The sequence below is a fragment of the Natator depressus genome, chromosome 3 (genome assembly GCF_965152275.1).
Source record: "Natator depressus isolate rNatDep1 chromosome 3, rNatDep2.hap1, whole genome shotgun sequence".
Lineage (NCBI taxonomy): Eukaryota > Metazoa > Chordata > Testudines > Cheloniidae > Natator > Natator depressus.
Window position 1 is genome coordinate 126734 of NC_134236.1, and position 16920 is coordinate 143653.

At 48.2% G+C, this 16920-nt stretch overlaps 1 protein-coding gene across 3 annotated transcripts in view; it reads right to left on the minus strand.

Annotated features, from left to right (window-relative positions):
- Nucleotides 1-439: 439 nt before the first annotated feature.
- GPN1 (GPN-loop GTPase 1) overlaps nt 440-16920 on the minus strand; it is a 77302-nt gene continuing 60821 nt past the window's right edge. For 2 of the 3 annotated variants that reach the window (XM_074947235.1, XM_074947233.1), the window contains one exon: nt 440-649. In XM_074947235.1, the coding sequence (XP_074803336.1) occupies nt 498-649 (152 nt within the window). In that variant the 3' untranslated portion in view covers nt 440-497. Of the gene's footprint in view, nt 650-15541; nt 16910-16920 lie in introns of those variants that run through there. The other variant, XM_074947234.1, reaches the window with a different exon arrangement.

The window sequence follows — 16920 nt, forward strand, 5'->3', positions numbered from 1 at the left end:
AGTCTATGACACAATGGTGACATTTGGTGCCTTATATTCCAGTAAGAAAATGATTAAAATGCCTGTGCATGTATTGGCAGTGCCTGCAATCGCAATGTGTAGGAAAAAAAAATAAAAATGATTTACCATTATAAAACTTTGTGTTTCTTGCACAAGAAACAGTGCACAGAAACACACAGATGCTTGGTGGTAAAGGAGTAACTAGCGAAGGGCAGACTTTCATAACTGTGTGTAGGCCTAGCTATCATTGTGAAAGTTGTAGGACGGGGTGGAATGAAGGGGAAACCGAGAAGTCCCGGAAAGGACGGTGTGGGCAGAGTGTGGGGGGAGGAGGGGCAATGGGACAGTTTGGAACGTACTGCAGTGGAGGTAGAGCACGGATCTGCTCAGTCTGCAGCATTAAGGACATCAGGATCTACCTCTGCTCCTCCATTACTTTAATCATCCACTCAGTTGCATCATTAACAAACACGTGATTCTCTTTTCTATCCTGCCATTCAGCTTCCCAGCACTCCTTGTGTTCCCTTTTTTCCTTCATTGGCGCACTGCAGTACCTCCCAGAACATTTCTTTGCTGCATCTTGGACGCTTTCTTATCTGGTGGAGACGCTCGACCAGGGTGCCTGGAGTGTTCCTGAAGGCGTTTGCATCTGGTGAAGCACAGGAGACAATGCACAGAAGCGGGATTGTTAAATTCATGCACAGTATTGAAACATTTCAGTTAAATACACCTTTTGCAACATTGCAATCACTTTCTCACTGACCCTAGCCAGGCACACATCTCTGTGAACACCCAAAACATGGTAAGTGTTGGCGTGTGCATGGGGGGGGAGGAGTGGGAGGGCACGCACAGGGCACTCCACATGGGGAAAAGAGCACTCACTCTTTGCAAGGGTCGTGGTGAAGCATTCTAGCATCCCACATGTTAGGATATAGATATTCAGGCCTGTCGGTAAAGGCCTGTACTCGAAGAATTTAGGTGTATTCTTATCACTTGGCTAGTTAGAGGTATAAAAGAAAGAATCAAAATCACTGTCTGCCAGTGTAAGGTCCTTCTCTTACTGTGACAGTCTGAAGCCCTATTCTTAGATTAAGGCCTTTGGCTAAGCAACAGGCAGCCATAAACGGGGAAGTGACCGGTCGCATCCTCACATTCCAAACTAGGCACATTGAAAGAAGGTGCTATTCGGCTGTTAGGAATACAATCCTGTCCTGAAAAAAGAAAAGGAGTACTTGTGGCACCTTAGAGACTAACCAATTTATTTGAGCATAAGCTTTCGTGAGCTACAGCTCACTTCATCGGTTTTGTCAACTTAAAGGGCTCTTAAAATCGATTTCTGTACTCCTCCCTGGTGAGAGGAGTAGCGCTAAAATTGACCTTGCTGGGTCAAATTTGGGGTAGTGTGGATGCAATTCGATGGTATTTGCCTCCAGGAGCTATCCCAGAGTGCTCCATTGTGACTGCTCTGGACAGCACTCTCAACTTCGATGCACTGGCCAGGTAGACAGGAAAAGCCCCAGAAACTTTTGAATTTCATTTCCTGTTTGGCCAGCGTGGTGAGCTGATCAGCACAGGTGACCATGGAGTCCCAGAATAGCAAAAGAGCTCCAGCATGGACCTAATGGGAGACACTGGATCTGATTGCTGTATGGGGAGAAGAATCCATGCAGGCAGAACTCCATAAAGACAAAATGCCAATATATTTGCCAAAATCTCCAAGGGCATGATGGACAGAGGCTACAACAGGGACACAGCAGTGCCGCGTGAAAGTTAAGGAGCTGAAGCAAGCCTACCAAAAAACAAAGGATGCAAACGGTCACTCCGGGTCAGAGCCCCAGACATGCCGCTTCTATGATGAGCTGCATGCAATTCTAGCGAGCGCCCCTACCCCTACCACTACCCCACCACTGTCCATGGACACTTGCAAGGGGGTAGTCTCACACAACAGGGATGAGGATTTTGTGGATGAGGAGGAGGTTGAGGATAGCACACAGCAGGCAAGCGGAGAATCCCTTCTCCCTGGCAGCCAGGAACTGTTCATCACCCTGGAGCCAATACCCTCCCAAGGTGGGCTCCCGGACCATGAAACCGGAGAAGGCACCTCTGGTGAGTGTACCTTTGTAAATATAATACAGGGTTTAAAAGCAAGCATGTTTAATGATTAATTTGCCCTGAAGACTTGGGATGCATTCGCGGCCAGTATAGCTACTGGAAAAGTCTGTTAACGTGTCTGGGGATGGAGCGGGAATCCTCCAGGGACATGTCCATGAAGCTCTCCTGGAGGTTCTCTAAAAGCCTTTGCAGAAGGTTTCTGGGGAGATCAGCCTTATTCCATCCTCCATGGTAGGACACTTACCACGCCAGGCCAGTAGCAAGTAGTCTGGAATCATTGCAGAACAAAGCATTGCAGTGAATGGGCCTGGGCTTTGGTGGCATTCAAGCAACATTTGTTCTTTTTCTCTTTGTGTTAGCCTCAGGAGAGTGATATCATTCATCGTCACCTGGTTCAAATATGGGAAATTTGTTTAAGGGGACATTCAGAGGTGCCCGTTCCTGCTGGGCTGTTTGCCTTTGGCTGAAAAGAAATCATCCCCACTGTTAGCCATGCAGTGGGGGAGGCCCGTTCATGCTGAGCTGTTTGCGTTTGGCTGACAGAGATCTTCCCTGATACTAGCCATGTGGTGCAGGTGTGTGTGGGGGGTGTGTGTGTGAAGCGATCATCCCAGAGAATTAGGTGTGTGTGGGGGGGTTGGGTTGTGCTGCACATTCACCCTAAAACCGCAGCCCCTCTTTTTAAATGGCCAACCCAACGGGCTTTGCTTGGTATGGGAAAGGAGGGCGCTGCTGTTTGAAACCATTCCCACATGTTATGAAGGTTGAAGAAGTTGAAACCCTTTTCCTTACTATGGCCGCCTGGAAGCCGAATTCTGTTGCCCAGCCGAGCATGTGTGATGTCTCACACCAAACCAGCAGGCACTCAATATAAGAGGCAAAATGTGACCTTGTACCAAAAGCACGTGCTATGTAATGTGAATCGCTTGATCAGTGTGAAATAGTCTTCCCTTTGTTCTCTAAAATGTATCTTTTTAAATACTACTCTCCCTTTTTTTCTTCTGCAGCTGCAAATGTTTCTACACTCCCCCATCATCTCCGTCCCAGAGGCTAGTGCAGATTAGAAGGTGAAAAAAACGCACTTGCGATGAAATGTTCTCAGAGCTCACGCAGTCCTCCCGCACTGAAAGAGCTCAGCAGAATGCATGGAGGCAAACAATGGCAGAGACCAGGAAAGCATTAAATGAACATGATGAGAGGAGGCAGGATGCAATGCTGAATAATGGGGGAGCAAACTGACATGTTCAGGCATCTGGTGGAGCTGCAGGAAAGGCAACAGGAGCACAGACCACCTCTGCAGCCCCTGTATAACTGCCTGTCCTCCTCCCCAAGTTCCATATCCTTCTCACCCAGACGCCCAAGAACGCAGGGGGGTGGGGGAGGGGGTGGCTACCGGCACCCAGCCACTCCACCCCAGAGGATTGCCCAAGCAACAGAAGGCTGGCATTCAATAATTTTTGAACCGTAGTGTGGCCTTGTCCTTCCCTCCTCCCCTCACCCACCCCTCCTGGGCTACCTTGAGAGTTTTCCCCCATCTGTGTGATGAATTAAGAAAGAATGCATGATTTTGAAACAATGACTTTATTGACTCAGAAAGCGGTGATCAAAGTGGGGAGGGCGGCTGGCTTACAGGGAAGTAGAGTCAACCAAGGGGGCAGGTTTTCATCAAGGAGAAACAAACAGAACTGTCATACTGTAGCCTGGCCAGCCATGAAACTGGTTTTCAAAGCTTCTCTGATGCACAGGGTGCCCAGCTGTGCTCTTCTAATCGCTCTGGTGTCTGGCTGAATGTAATTGGCTGCCAGGCGATTTGCCTCAACCTCCCACCCCGCCATAAACATCTCCCCCTTACTCTCACAGATATTGTGGAGCACACAACAAGCAGCAATAACAATGGGAATACTGGTTTCACTGAGGTCTAGTCAGTAAACTGTGCCAGCGCGCTTTTAAATGTCCAAATGCATATTCTACCACCATTCTGCACTTGATCAGCCTAGAGTTGAACTGCTCCTGACTACTGTCCAGGATGCCTGTGTATGGCTTCATGAGCTGTGGCATCAAGGGGTAGGCTGGGTCCCCAAGGATAACGATAGGCATTTCAACATCCCCAACGGTAATTTTCTGGTCTGGGAAGTAAGTTCCTTCCTGCAGCTGTTCAAACAGACCAGAGTTCCTGAAGATGCAAGCATCATGCAGCTTTCCCGGCCATCCCACGTTGATGTCAGTGAAACGTCCCTTGTGATCCACAAGTGCTTGCAGCACCATTGAAAAGTACCCCTTGCGGTTTACATACTGGCTGCCAAGGTGGTCCGGTCCCAAGACAGGGATATGCGTTCCGTCTATCGCCCCACCACAGTTTGGGAAATGCGCAGGTCATAGTGGATGGCTTTGCTGCAATGGGGTTCCCTGAGTCACTACCCTTGATAGGTTTCAGAGTAGCAGCCGTGTTAGTCTGTTTTGGCAAGAAGAAAAGGAGTACTTGTGGCACCTTAGAGACTAACCAATTTATTTGAGCATAAGCTTTCGTGAGCTACAGCTCACTTCATCGGATGCATGCAGTGGAAAATACAGTGGGGAGATTTATATGCATAGAGAACATGAAACAATGGGTGTTACCATACACACTGTAATGAGAGTGATCACTTAAGGTGAGCTATTACCAGCAGGAGAGCGGGGGGGGGGGGGGGGGGAGGGCGGGACATTTTGTAATGATAATCAAGGTGGGCCATTTCTAGAAGTTGACAAGAACATCTGATAGCAGCAGCTCAGTGACTGTGTTGGCTACTTGGATCACAGCAGCCCCCACAGTAGATTTACCCACTCCAAACTGATTCCCGACTGACCGGAAGCTGTCTGGCGTTGCAAGCTTCCAGAGGGCTATCACCACTCACTTCTCAACTGTGTGGGCTGCTCTCATCTTGGTATTCTTGCGCTTCAGGGCAGGGGAAAGCAAGTCACAAAGCTCCATGAAAGTGCCCTTATGCATGTGAAAATTTCACAGCCACTGGGAATCATCCCAGACCTGCAACACTATGCGGTCCCACCAGTCTGTGCTTGTTTCCAGGGCCCAGAATCGGCATTCCACAGCATGAACCTGCCCCATTACCACCATGATGTCCAAATTGCCAGGGCCTGTGCTTTGAGAGAAGTCTGTGTCCATGTCCTCATCACTATCGTGATCACGCTGTCATTGCCTCCTCTTGCAGGTTCTACACATAGTGCAGGATAATGCATGAGGTGTTTGCAATGCTCACAACAGCAGTGGTGAGCTGAGCGGGCTCCATGCTTGCCATGGTATGGCGTCTGCAGGACAGCAGAGTTGCAGCAGAAATGGTAGATGATGATGGATGCCATGAGAATAGATATTTATACAGAACAATGAGAGGACCTGGGCCAAAAGAAATCTGATGAGGTTCAACAAGGACAAGTGCAGAGTCCGGCATTTAGGACAGAAGAATCCCATGCACCGCTACAGACTAGGGACCGAATGGCTGGGCAGCAGTTCTGCAGAAAAGGACCTAGGGGTTACAGTGGAAGAGAAGCTGGATATGAGTCAACAGTGTGCCCTTGTTGCCAAGAAGGCCAATGGCATTTTGGGATGTATAAGTAGGGGCACTGCCAGCAGATCGAGGGACATGATCGTTCCCCTCTATTCAACATTGGTGAGGCCTCATCTGGAGTACTGTGTCCAGTTTTGGGCCTCACTACAAGAAGGATGTGGAAAAATTGGAAAACATCCAGCGGAGGGCAACAAAAATTATTAGGGGGCTGGAACACATGACTTATGAGGAGAGGCTGAGGGAATTGGGATTGTTTAGTCTGCGGAAGAGAAGAATGAGGGGGGATTTGATAGCTGCTCTCAACTACCTGAAGGGGGGTTCCAAAGAGGATGGCTCTAGACTGTTCTCAGTGGTAGCAGATGACAGAACGAGGAGTAATGGTCTCAAGTTGCAGTGGGGGAAGTTTAGGTTGGATATTAGGAAAAACATTTTCACTAGGAGGGTGGTGAAGCACTATAATGCGTTTACTAGGGAGGTGGTGGAATCTCCTTCCTTTGAGGCTTTGAAGGTCAGGCTTGACAAAGCCCTGGCTGGGATGATGTAGTTGGGGATTGGTCCTGCTCTGAGCAGGGGGTTGGACTAGATGACCTGCTGAGGTCCCTTCCAACCCTGATATTCTATGATTCTATGACCTGCGAGGTGGATTCATGGCACCAGGAGAGCAGAGTTGCAGCGGAAGCGGTGGAGGATGACAGTTAGCACTGCACACATTTCCCGAGGAAGAACACAAGTACCTGGGAGCACATGACAGACAACATGGAGAAATTCGCTATTGAGACAAGAGCAGCAGAGCAGAGATGCAGCGGAAGCTGTGGATGATGACAACGGTTAGCAGTCCTACTGCACCATCTGCTGACAGCAGTATGTCGTCTGCATGGAAAAAAGACATGAAACGATTGTCTGCTGTTGCTTTTATGGAAGGAAGGGCAACGGACAACATGTACCCAAAACCACCAGTGACTATGTTTTTGCCCCATCAGGCATTGGGAGCTCAAGCCAGAATTCCAATGGGCAGCGGAGACTGCGGGAACTGTGGGATAGCTACCCACAGTGCAATGCTCTGAAAGTCGACTCTTGCCACAGTACTGTGGATGCACTCCACCAACTTAATGCGCTTAGTGTAGACATACGCAATTGACTGTATAAAATCGATTTCTAAAAATCCACTTCTATAAGATCGACCTAATTTCGTAGTGTAGACATACTCCTAGTTACCGCTTCAATACAAAGGCCTGAATTGTTGCCAGGTCCAAGAGAAACTGTCAGAATTTGCATGGTTCAGGAGGTGGTGAAAAATCTGTTTCCCTGAGAGGCAGCAGATGCATGAATGAAGGCTTTATAACCTCTTTTTGAGGTCTGCCATGACTGGCACCAACTTGACTAAACTGCTGTAACACACTGAGGTAAAACATAGTTCTTTATTCAGTTCTATTGTTTTGAGGTAAATGTGAGACACCTAACCTAACATTCTTATCTCCATTCAGAAAAGAAACAAAAAAGGTGTTCAGGTTAAAGCTGCCTGAAAAAGTCAGATCGTTACAACAGCAAGGTTACTCACACATCTATAGCCAATGTTAAGGAAAAGTTAGCACGTGACTCCATTTTGGTTTGGGACCCACCATTGTTTAAATGCCAGCACATCATACACCAGGAGGAGTAATCCTTAGATACTGAATCCATGTGAAAATCCTCCTCCTTGTCTCCAGCCTGCCTTGATTTGCAGTATCTGGTTTTTGTCAGTCTCTAACTCCCTGTCTCTTGGCCTTGATGTGAGGCCTCCGATCCTGATAATAAAAGTTACTGATGCATGGCTTTAGAACCATGCTGTGTAATTAACATACTGGTATAGCACGAGGAATGCACCAAGCAGGGATAGGTGGTAGATAAGACAAGGGTTTGTTTATTGGCTAAGGTTTCCGATGCACGAGGGCAACATGCTTTGCTAAAAAGTATATAGCCTTTGTATAATCTGTATTCAGGGTCCCCTCCTGGCTAGCAGGGGGGCACCACGCTCGAGCATAATAAACTTAGTGTCTTTTGGGAACTCTGCAGTTGTGGACTTTGTTTCTGTGCCTCAGCATAGATTCGAACTGTGCGTGTCCTACCAGGTGTAATTCGTAGCACTTGTGTGCGTGTCCTACCAGGTGTAATTCGTAGCACTTGTGTGCGTGTCCTACCAGGTGTAATTCGTAGCAGTTGTGTGCGTGTCTTACAAGGTGTAATTCGTAACACCAATGGCAGCCAAAGGAGCTGACATCAGTGGAGCTCCGCCTTTTTTATTTAACTCCTGATCCAAAACACAATGCCCAAAGGGCATGACTTTCCAAAAGGTTCCAGATCACCATGACACAGCACAGGCACCTTGAATCCTACCAGTGGGAATACATAAGAGGCATCTGATGATGAAGGGGCAGTATGTGACATCATCTTTCTCGCAGAGACATTTTTGAGTTACTGTATGGATAAAAAGAAAAGGAGGACTTGTGGCACCTTAGAGACTAACCAATTTATTTGAGCATAAGCTTTCGTGAATGCATCCGATGAAGTGAGCTGTAGCTCACGAAAGCTTATGCTCAAATAAATTGGTTAGTCTCTAAGGTGCCACAAGTCCTCCTATTCTTTTTGCGAATACAGACTAACACGGCTGCTACTCTGAAACCTGTCTGGATAAAAGCTGTCTGCTGCAGAGGAGAGTTGTCTACCTCCAGGTAGCAGCTTTGTGGTAGGAGCAGACAAATGCAATTACTAGTCTAAGGGTATGTCTACACTACGGAATAAGGTCGAATTTATAGAAGTCGGTTTTTTAGAAATCGGTTTTATATATTCGAGTGTGTGTGTCCCCACAGAAGTGCATTAACTCGGCGGAGTGCTTCCACAGTACCGAGGCTAGAGTCGACTTCTGGAGCGTTGCACTGTGGGTAGCTATCCCACAGTTCCCGCAGTCTCTGCTGCCCATTGGAATTCTGGGTTGAGATCCCAATGCCTGATGGGGCTGAAACATTGTCGCGGGTGGTTCTGGGTACATATCGTCAGTCCCCCCCTTCCCTCCCTCCCTCCGTGAAAGCAAGGGCAGACAATTGTTTCGCGCCTTTTTTCCTGAGTTACCTGTGCGGACGCCATACCACCGCAAGCATGGAGCCCGCTCAGGTAACCGTCACCGTATGTCTCCTGGGTGCTGGCAGACGCGGCACGGCATTGCTACACAGTAGCAGCAACCCATTGCCTTGTGGCAGCAGACGGTACAATACGACTGGTAGCCGTCCTCGTCATGTCCGAGGTGCTCCTGGTCGCCTGTGTGATCAGGAGCGCCTGGGCAGACATGGGCGCAGGGACTAAATTTTTAGTGACTTGACCAGGTCATTTTTTTTAGTCCGGCAGTCAGTCCTATTGAACCGTCTTATGGTGAGCAGGCAGGCAATATGTCCTTCTGCACCGTCTGCTGCCAGCCAAAGATGTAAAAGATAGATGGAGTGGATCAAAACAAGAAATAGACCAGATTTGTTTTGTACTCATTTGCCTCCTGCCCTGTCTAGGGGACTCATTCCTCTAGGTCACACTGCAGTCACTCACAGAGAAGGTGCTGCGAGGTAGATCTAGCCATGTATCAATCAGAGGCCAGGCTAACCTCCTTGTTCCAATAAGAACAATAACTTAGGTGCACCATTTCTTATTGGAACCCTCCGTGAAGTCCTGCCTGAACTACTCCTTGATGTAAAGCCACCCCCTTTGTGGATTTTAGCCTCCTGAAGCCAACCCTGTAAGCCGTGTCGTCAGTCGCCCCTCCCTCCGTCAGAGCAACGGCAGACAATCATTCCGCGCCTTTTTTCTGTGCGGACGCCATACCAAGGCAAGCATGGAGTCCGCTCAGCTCACTTTGGCAATTAGGAGCACATTAAACACCACACGCATTATCCAGCAGTATATGCAGCACCAGAACCTGGCAAAGCGCTACCGGGCGAGGAGGCGACGTCAGCGCGGTCACGTGAGTGATCAGGACATGGACACAGATTTCTCTGAAAGCATGGGCCCTGCCAATGCATGCATAATGGTGCTAATGGGGCAGGTTCATGCTGTGGAACGCCGATTCTGGGCTCGGGAAACAAGCACAGACTGGTGGGACCGCATAGTGTTGCAGGTCTGGGACGATTCCCAGTGGCTGCGAAACTTTCGCATGCGTAAGGGCACTTTCATGGAACTTTGTGACTTGCTTTCCCCTGCCCTGAAGCGCATGAATACCAAGATGAGAGCAGCCCTCACAGTTGAGAAACGAGTGGCGATAGCCCTGTGGAAGCTTGCAACGCCAGACAGCTACCGGTCAGTTGGGAATCAATTTGGAGTGGGCAAATCTACTGTGGGGGCTGCTGTGATGCAAGTAGCCCACGCAATCAAAGATCTGCTGATATCAAGGGTAGTGACCTTGGGAAATGTGCAGGTCATAGTGGATGGCTTTGCTGCAATGGGATTCCCTAACTGTGGTGGGGCCATAGACGGAACCCATATCCCTATCTTGGCACCGGAGCACCAAGCCGGCGAGTACATAAACCGCAAGGGGTACTTTTCAATAGTGCTGCAAGCTCTGGTGGATCACAAGGGACGTTTCACCAACATCAACGTGGGATGGCCGGGAAAGGTACATGACGCTCGCATCTTCAGGAACTCTGGTCTGTTTCAAAAGCTTCAAGAAGGGACTTTATTCCCAGACCAGAAAATAACTGTTGGTGATGTTGAAATGCCTATATGTATCCTTGGGGACCCAGCCTACCCCTTAATGCCATGGCTCATGAAGCCGTACACAGGCAGCCTGGACAGCAGTCAGGAGCTGTTCAACTACAGGCTGAGCAAGTGCAGAATGGTGGTAGAATGTGCATTTGGACGTTTAAAGGCGCGCTGGCGCAGTTTACTGACTCGGTTAGACCTCAGCGAAACCAATATTCCCACTGTTATTACTGCTTGCTGTGTGCTCCACAATATCTGTGAGAGTAAGGGGGAGACGTTTATGGCGGGGTGGGAGGTTGAGGCAAATCGCCTGGCTGCTGGTTATGCGCAGCCAGACACCAGGGCGGTTAGAAGAGCACAGGAGGGTGCGGTACGCATCAGAGAGGCTTTGAAAACCAGTTTCATGACTGGCCAGGCTACGGTGTGAAAGTTCTGTTTGTTTCTCCTTGATGAAACCCCCCGCCCCTTGGTTCACTCTACTTCCTTGTAAGCTAACCACCCTCCCCTCCTCCCTTTGATCACCTCTTGCAGAGGCAATAAAGTCATTGTTGCTTCACATTCATGCATTCTTTATTCATTCATCACACAAATAGGGGGATGACTACCAAGGTAGCCCAGGAGGGGTGGTGGAGGAGGGAAGGAAAATGCCACACAGCACTTTAAAAGTTTACAACTTTAAAATTTATTGAATGACAGCCTTCTTTTTTTGGGGCAATCCTCTGTGGTGGAGTGGCTGGTTGGCCGGTGGCCCCCCCACCGCGTTCTTGGGCGTCTGGGTGTGGAGGCTATGGAACTTGGGGAGGAGGGTGGTTGGTTACACAGGGGCTGTAGTGGCAGTCTGTGCTCCAGCTGCCTTTGCTGCAGCTCAACCATACACTGGAGCATACTGGTTTGGTCCTCCAGCAGCCTCAGCATTGAATCCTGCCTCCTCTCAACACGCTGTCGCCACATTCGAGCTTCAGCCCTCTCTTCAGCCCGCCACTTACTCTCTTCAGCCCGCCACTTACTCTCTTCAGCCCGCCACCTCTCCTCCTGGTCATTTTGTGCTTTCCTGCAGTCTGACATTATTTGCCTCCACGCATTCGTCTGTGCTCTGTCAGTGTGGGAGGACAGCATGAGCTCGGAGAACATTTCATCTCGAGTGCGTTTTTTTTTCTTTCTAATCTTCACTAGCCTCTGGGAAGGAGAAGATCCTGTGATCATTGAAACACATGCAGCTGGTGGAGAAAAGAAAAGGGACAGCGGTATTTAAAAAGACACATTTTATAAAACACTGGCTACACTCTTTCCGGGTAAACCTTGCTGTTAACATTACATACATAGCACATGTGCTTTCGTTACAAGGTCGCATTTTGCCTCCCCCCACCGCGTGGCTACCCCCTCAACCCTCCCCCCTCCCTGTGGCTAACAGCGGGGAACATTTCTGTTCAGCCGCAGGCAAACAGCCCAGCAGGAATGGGCTCCTCTGAGTGTCCCCTGAAGAAAAGCACCCTATTTCAACCAGGTGACCATGGATTATATCTCACTCTCCTGAGGATAACACATGAACGGATGTTGCTTGAACGCCAGCAAACATACACTGCAATGCTTTGTTGTACAATGATTCCTGAGTACGTGTTACTGGCCTGGAGTGGTATAGTGTCCTACCATGAAGGACGCAATAAGTCTGCCCTCCCCAGAAACCTTTTGCAAAGGCTTTGGGAGTATATCCAGGAGAGCCGCGAATGCCAGGGCAGAGTAATCCTTTCACATGCTTGCTTTTAAACCATGTATAGTATTTTAAAAGGTACACTCACCGGAGGTCCCTTCTCCGCCTGCTGGGTCCAGGGGGTACTGGCTCCAGGTCCAGGGTGAGAAACAGTTCCTGGCTGTCGGGAAAACCGGTTTCTCCGCTTGCTTGCTGTGAGCTATCTTCTTCGTCCCCAAAACCTGCTTCCGTATTGCCTCCATCTCCATTGAAGGAGTCAAACAACACGGCTGGGGTAGTGGTGGCTGAACCCCCTAAAATGGCATGCAGCTCATCATAGAAGCGGCATGTTTGGGGCTCTGACCCGGAGCGGCCGTTCGCCTCTCTGGTTTTCTGGTAGGCTTGCCTCAGCTCCTTCAGTTTCACGCGGCACTGCTTCGGGTCCCTGTTATGGCCTCTGTCCTTCATGCCCTGGGAGATCTTGACAAAGGTTTTGGCATTTCAAAAACTGGAACGGAGTTCTGATAGCACGGATTCCTCTCCCCATACAGCGATCAGATCCCGTACCTCCCGTTCGGTCCATGCTGGAGCTCTTTTGCGATTCTGAGACTCCATCATGGTCACCTCTGCTGATGAGCTCTGCATGGTCACCTGCAGCTTGCCACGCTGGCCAAACAGGAAATGAGATTCAAAAGTTCGCGGTTCTTTTCCTGTCTACCTGGCCAGTGCATCTGAGTTGAGAGTGCTGTCCAGAGCGGTCAAAATGGAGCACTCTGGGATAGCTCCCGGAGGCCAATACCGTCGAATTGTGTCCACAGTACCCCAAATTCGACCCGGCAAGGCCGATTTAAGCGCTAATCCGCTTGTCAGGGGTGGAGTAAGGAAATCGATTTTAAGAGCCCTTTAAGTCGAAATAAAGGGCTTCATCGTGTGGACGGGTGCAGGTTTACATCGATTTAATGCTGCTAAATTCGACCTAAAGTCCTAGTGTAGACCAGGGCTAAATCTCAGTAAAAATACAGTAGAACCTCAGTTATAAAGACCTCGAATGGAGGTTGTTCATTACTCTGGAATGTTTGTAACTCTGAACAAGGCGTTATCGTGGTTCTTTCAAAAGTTTACAACTGAACATTGACTTAATACCGCTTTGAAACTTTACTATGCAGAAGAAAAATGCTGCTTTTAAACATCTTAATTTAAATAAAACAAGCACAGAAACAGTTTACTTATCCTGTCAAATGTTTGTTTAAACTTTCCTTTTTTAAAGTAGTTTATGTTTAGCACAGTGCTGTAATGTATTTGCAGTTTTTTGGTCTCTGCTGCTGCCGCCTGATTGTGTATTTCTGGTTCCAAATGAGGTGTGTGATTGACTGGTCAGTTCGCAACTCAGAGGTTCTACTGTACATTTAGTGGATACAAGTGGGAAAAGAAGCTTTGAGTTGCGAGTTGGACATGTCACTTGTGGAGGTGACTAAATTTTCAGAAGGGCAAAGAAGAAATGGTTACCTACCTTTCATAACTGTTATTCTTTGAGATGTGTTGCTCATGTCCATTCCATTCTAGGTGTATGTGCGCCCATGTGCATAGTCGTCTGAGACTTTTGCCTTAGCAGTATCCACATGGTCAGCTGTGATGCCTTCTTGAGTGCTGCAGTCATACGTTGGTATATCGGGTGCCACCAACCCAACGACCTTCTCAGTTCCTTCTTGCCTGCAACTCCAACATAGGGGCAGGAGGGCAGGTAATTGAATGGATGTGAGCAAAACATCTCAAAGGACAACAGTTATGAAAAGCAGGTAACCGTTTTTTCTTCGAGTGCTTGCTCATGTTGATTCCATTCTAGGTGACTCATAAGCAGTATCCTCGGAGGTGGGCTCAGAGTTCACAGCCTAGCTGCTTGCAGTACTGCTTTACTGAAGCCAGCATTGTCCCAGGCCTGTTGGGTAAGCATGTAATGGGACGTGAACATGTGGACAGATGACCAGATGCCGCCATACAGATGTCCTGGACAGACACTTGGGCTACGAAAGCTGCTGAAGAGGCTTGCTCTCTGGTTGAGTGGGCAGTGACAATCGCTGGAGGTGGCACCTTCGTCTGGTCATAGCAGTAGCAAATGCAGGCGGTGATCCAAGAAGAAAGTCTTTGAGCGGACACCAGATGACCTTTTATCCTGTCAGCCACCGCGATGAACAGCTGTGTCGATTTGCGGAATGGCTTGGTCCCTTCAATGTAGAAGGCTAGCGCCCTTCTGACATCTAGGGAATGCAGCTACTCTCCTCCTCCAGCTTATGTGGCTTTGGAAAAAAGACGGGCAGATAAATGTCCTGGCCCATGTGAAACTGGGAGACCACCTTAGGCAGGAAAGCCGGGTGTGGATGCAATTGGACCTTGTCCTTGTAAAAGACTGTATAGGGTGATTCCAAGGTAAGTGCTCTAATCGCAGAGATCCTGTGGACTGAATTTATTGTGACCAAGAATGCAACCTTCCAAGAAAGGAAGAGGAGAGAACAGAAAGCCAGAGGCTTGAAGGGGGGTTGCCACAAATTGCAGCATGAAGCCCAAAGAAACTGTGTTGAGCACCCAACAGTCCGAGGTCAGCTGCAACCGGGCTGACAGAAGGGGTGTAGACAGTTGAGGAAAAAGCAGGAGGTGGATTCTGGGCAGTGGCTGGGCTGCCATCCTTGGGCGCATCCTCAAAATGCCTGTTTCTGGCTGCCCTGGTCTCTAGAGGGGGTAGGCTGGGCAGAAGAGCGGGAAGACGAAGTGTGCCATTGCCTAAACCCCTTGTCTTTCTCCTTCTTTCTGTAGAAGCTGGATTTGGGGACACCCCACAACAGTGACTGAGGCAGAGGCGGCGGAAGCCGGAATGGCGTTCTAGCTTGTTGAAGGGTGTGCAGCTCTGCAGTCACAGGACAAAAAAGGGGGGTTAGTGGGTACAGACTGTTGTAACAAGCCATAAATCCAGTGTCGCTAATAAGACCATGATTTTTATCATCCAGCTAAATTAAGGTGGCGTGCAAGTACCCCATCTGGATGAGGGCTGAGAAGTCTGATACGGAGTGGCTGCTTTGTGAAAAAGTGTTTGCTCCTATGATATGGCTTTTTACAACCATCTGTAGCCCACTAACCCCCTTCTTTGTCCTATGACTGCAGAGGTGTTAACGGGCCACTTCACCTTGAATAGTTTCCCAGACCCGAAGAAGAGCTCTCTGTAGCTCGAAAGCTTGTCTCTTTCACCAACCGGAGTTGGTCCAATCAATGATATTACCTCAACCACCATGTCTCTCTAATATCCTGGGGCCAGCACGGCTACAATACTGCAAACAAAATAGAAATAAGAAGCACATTTTTAATAGTGATTATAATTAACCATTGGAACAACATACCTAGAAACACAGTGGATTTTCTCACTTGAAGTTTAAAATCAAGACTGGATATTTTTCTAAAACATATGATTTTGCTCAACAGAAATTATGGGACTGATGTAGTGATCACAGAGTGTGATTTTATGGCCTGTGCATGTAGGTGGTTGGACTACATGATATTAGTGATCCCTTCTGGCTTTAAAATTTACGAAAAAAACTCCTGATGATGGATAATGTATATAGCAAATAAGTAACTGTAGGTAATGGGAAGATTTCCGTCTTCCTGACTTGGATAGCACCCTTCATTTTGCTTATCTTGGGGGCCAAAAAGTTTTAGAACTATTTGGAATAAGAATGAAACTGATGCGTAATTGTAGGTGGCCAGCACAGTGCCCACAACACTATGCAGGGTATTGGTTCATTTCTGACTGAGCGGGAAGGAGCACCAGCTACTGAATCACTAACAACACTTCCTGCAGCACCTGCATTTTCAGTGTCTCTGGTCACAGGATGAAATGCCATTTAGCTTCACAGCTCAAGATACTATGGCTTCAGGCACACAGCTCACTCCCAGTGTTGTGCCTCTGGGTGTGCTGCAAGCATACAGAGCAAGCTTATTCAATGAACCTCCCATAAAGTTCAACTCTGTCATTCCCAATCACCACTAAGCCATTTGTCAATAGCAAAAATACTTTATAATAAATTACAGAACAAAATAAAATGTCAAACATGGGATTGCAGTGACATTTCAGTTACCCTGTTTCAGTCACTCAGAGAAAACTCCATTTAGAAACAAGTTCCTGAAAAGACCTTTCTAGCCTCTGACCAAATTTTAGCTACAGAATTTAATAGGGAATACATTTAAAATTGAGGCTCTGGCTATCATCACACAAGACTATTGCCCCAACCCTCTGAATTTGAGCCACCACCGTAACTAAAGGGAGACAATTCCCAGAAGAGCCTTCCAGCAGAGGTCTCACCCATCCCCTGCACCCAACAGAAACCATAAGCTTTGAATGCGGGGATGGTGTTGAACTCCCAGGGGTGGACCAAAGCTTCAGACAATAATGACGACACACCAGGAATTCAAGTTCCCAACAATGTGGAGCAAAACTATTTGGAGAAAAGGGAAAAGTGCAATCCTTATTTTGTTTTAAAAGTCACAATGGCAAAAGGTTAAACACCTGAAGTCAGAACTCCAGCTCACAGTAACCAACTGATTTTGCAAGTACAGATATTTAAGTATTAGAGAAAGTGCTTCACAGAAGTTAGATTGCATACAAGGCTGCACTGGTGTCTTCACAGCACAGGTGGTGGTGGACACTTTGCTCTTGCTGTTCCCTCCAGTCGAAGGGTTTGCAGCGCTTTGCTTCTGAAAGTCTCTTAGTGGCTGCTTCTATTCTGGTACTTCATCCTCGTCTCCTGCATGAAGTTTCTGAAGGCTGGTTCTTCTTGGCTTTCCTCAGTGACTTGGGGGGGG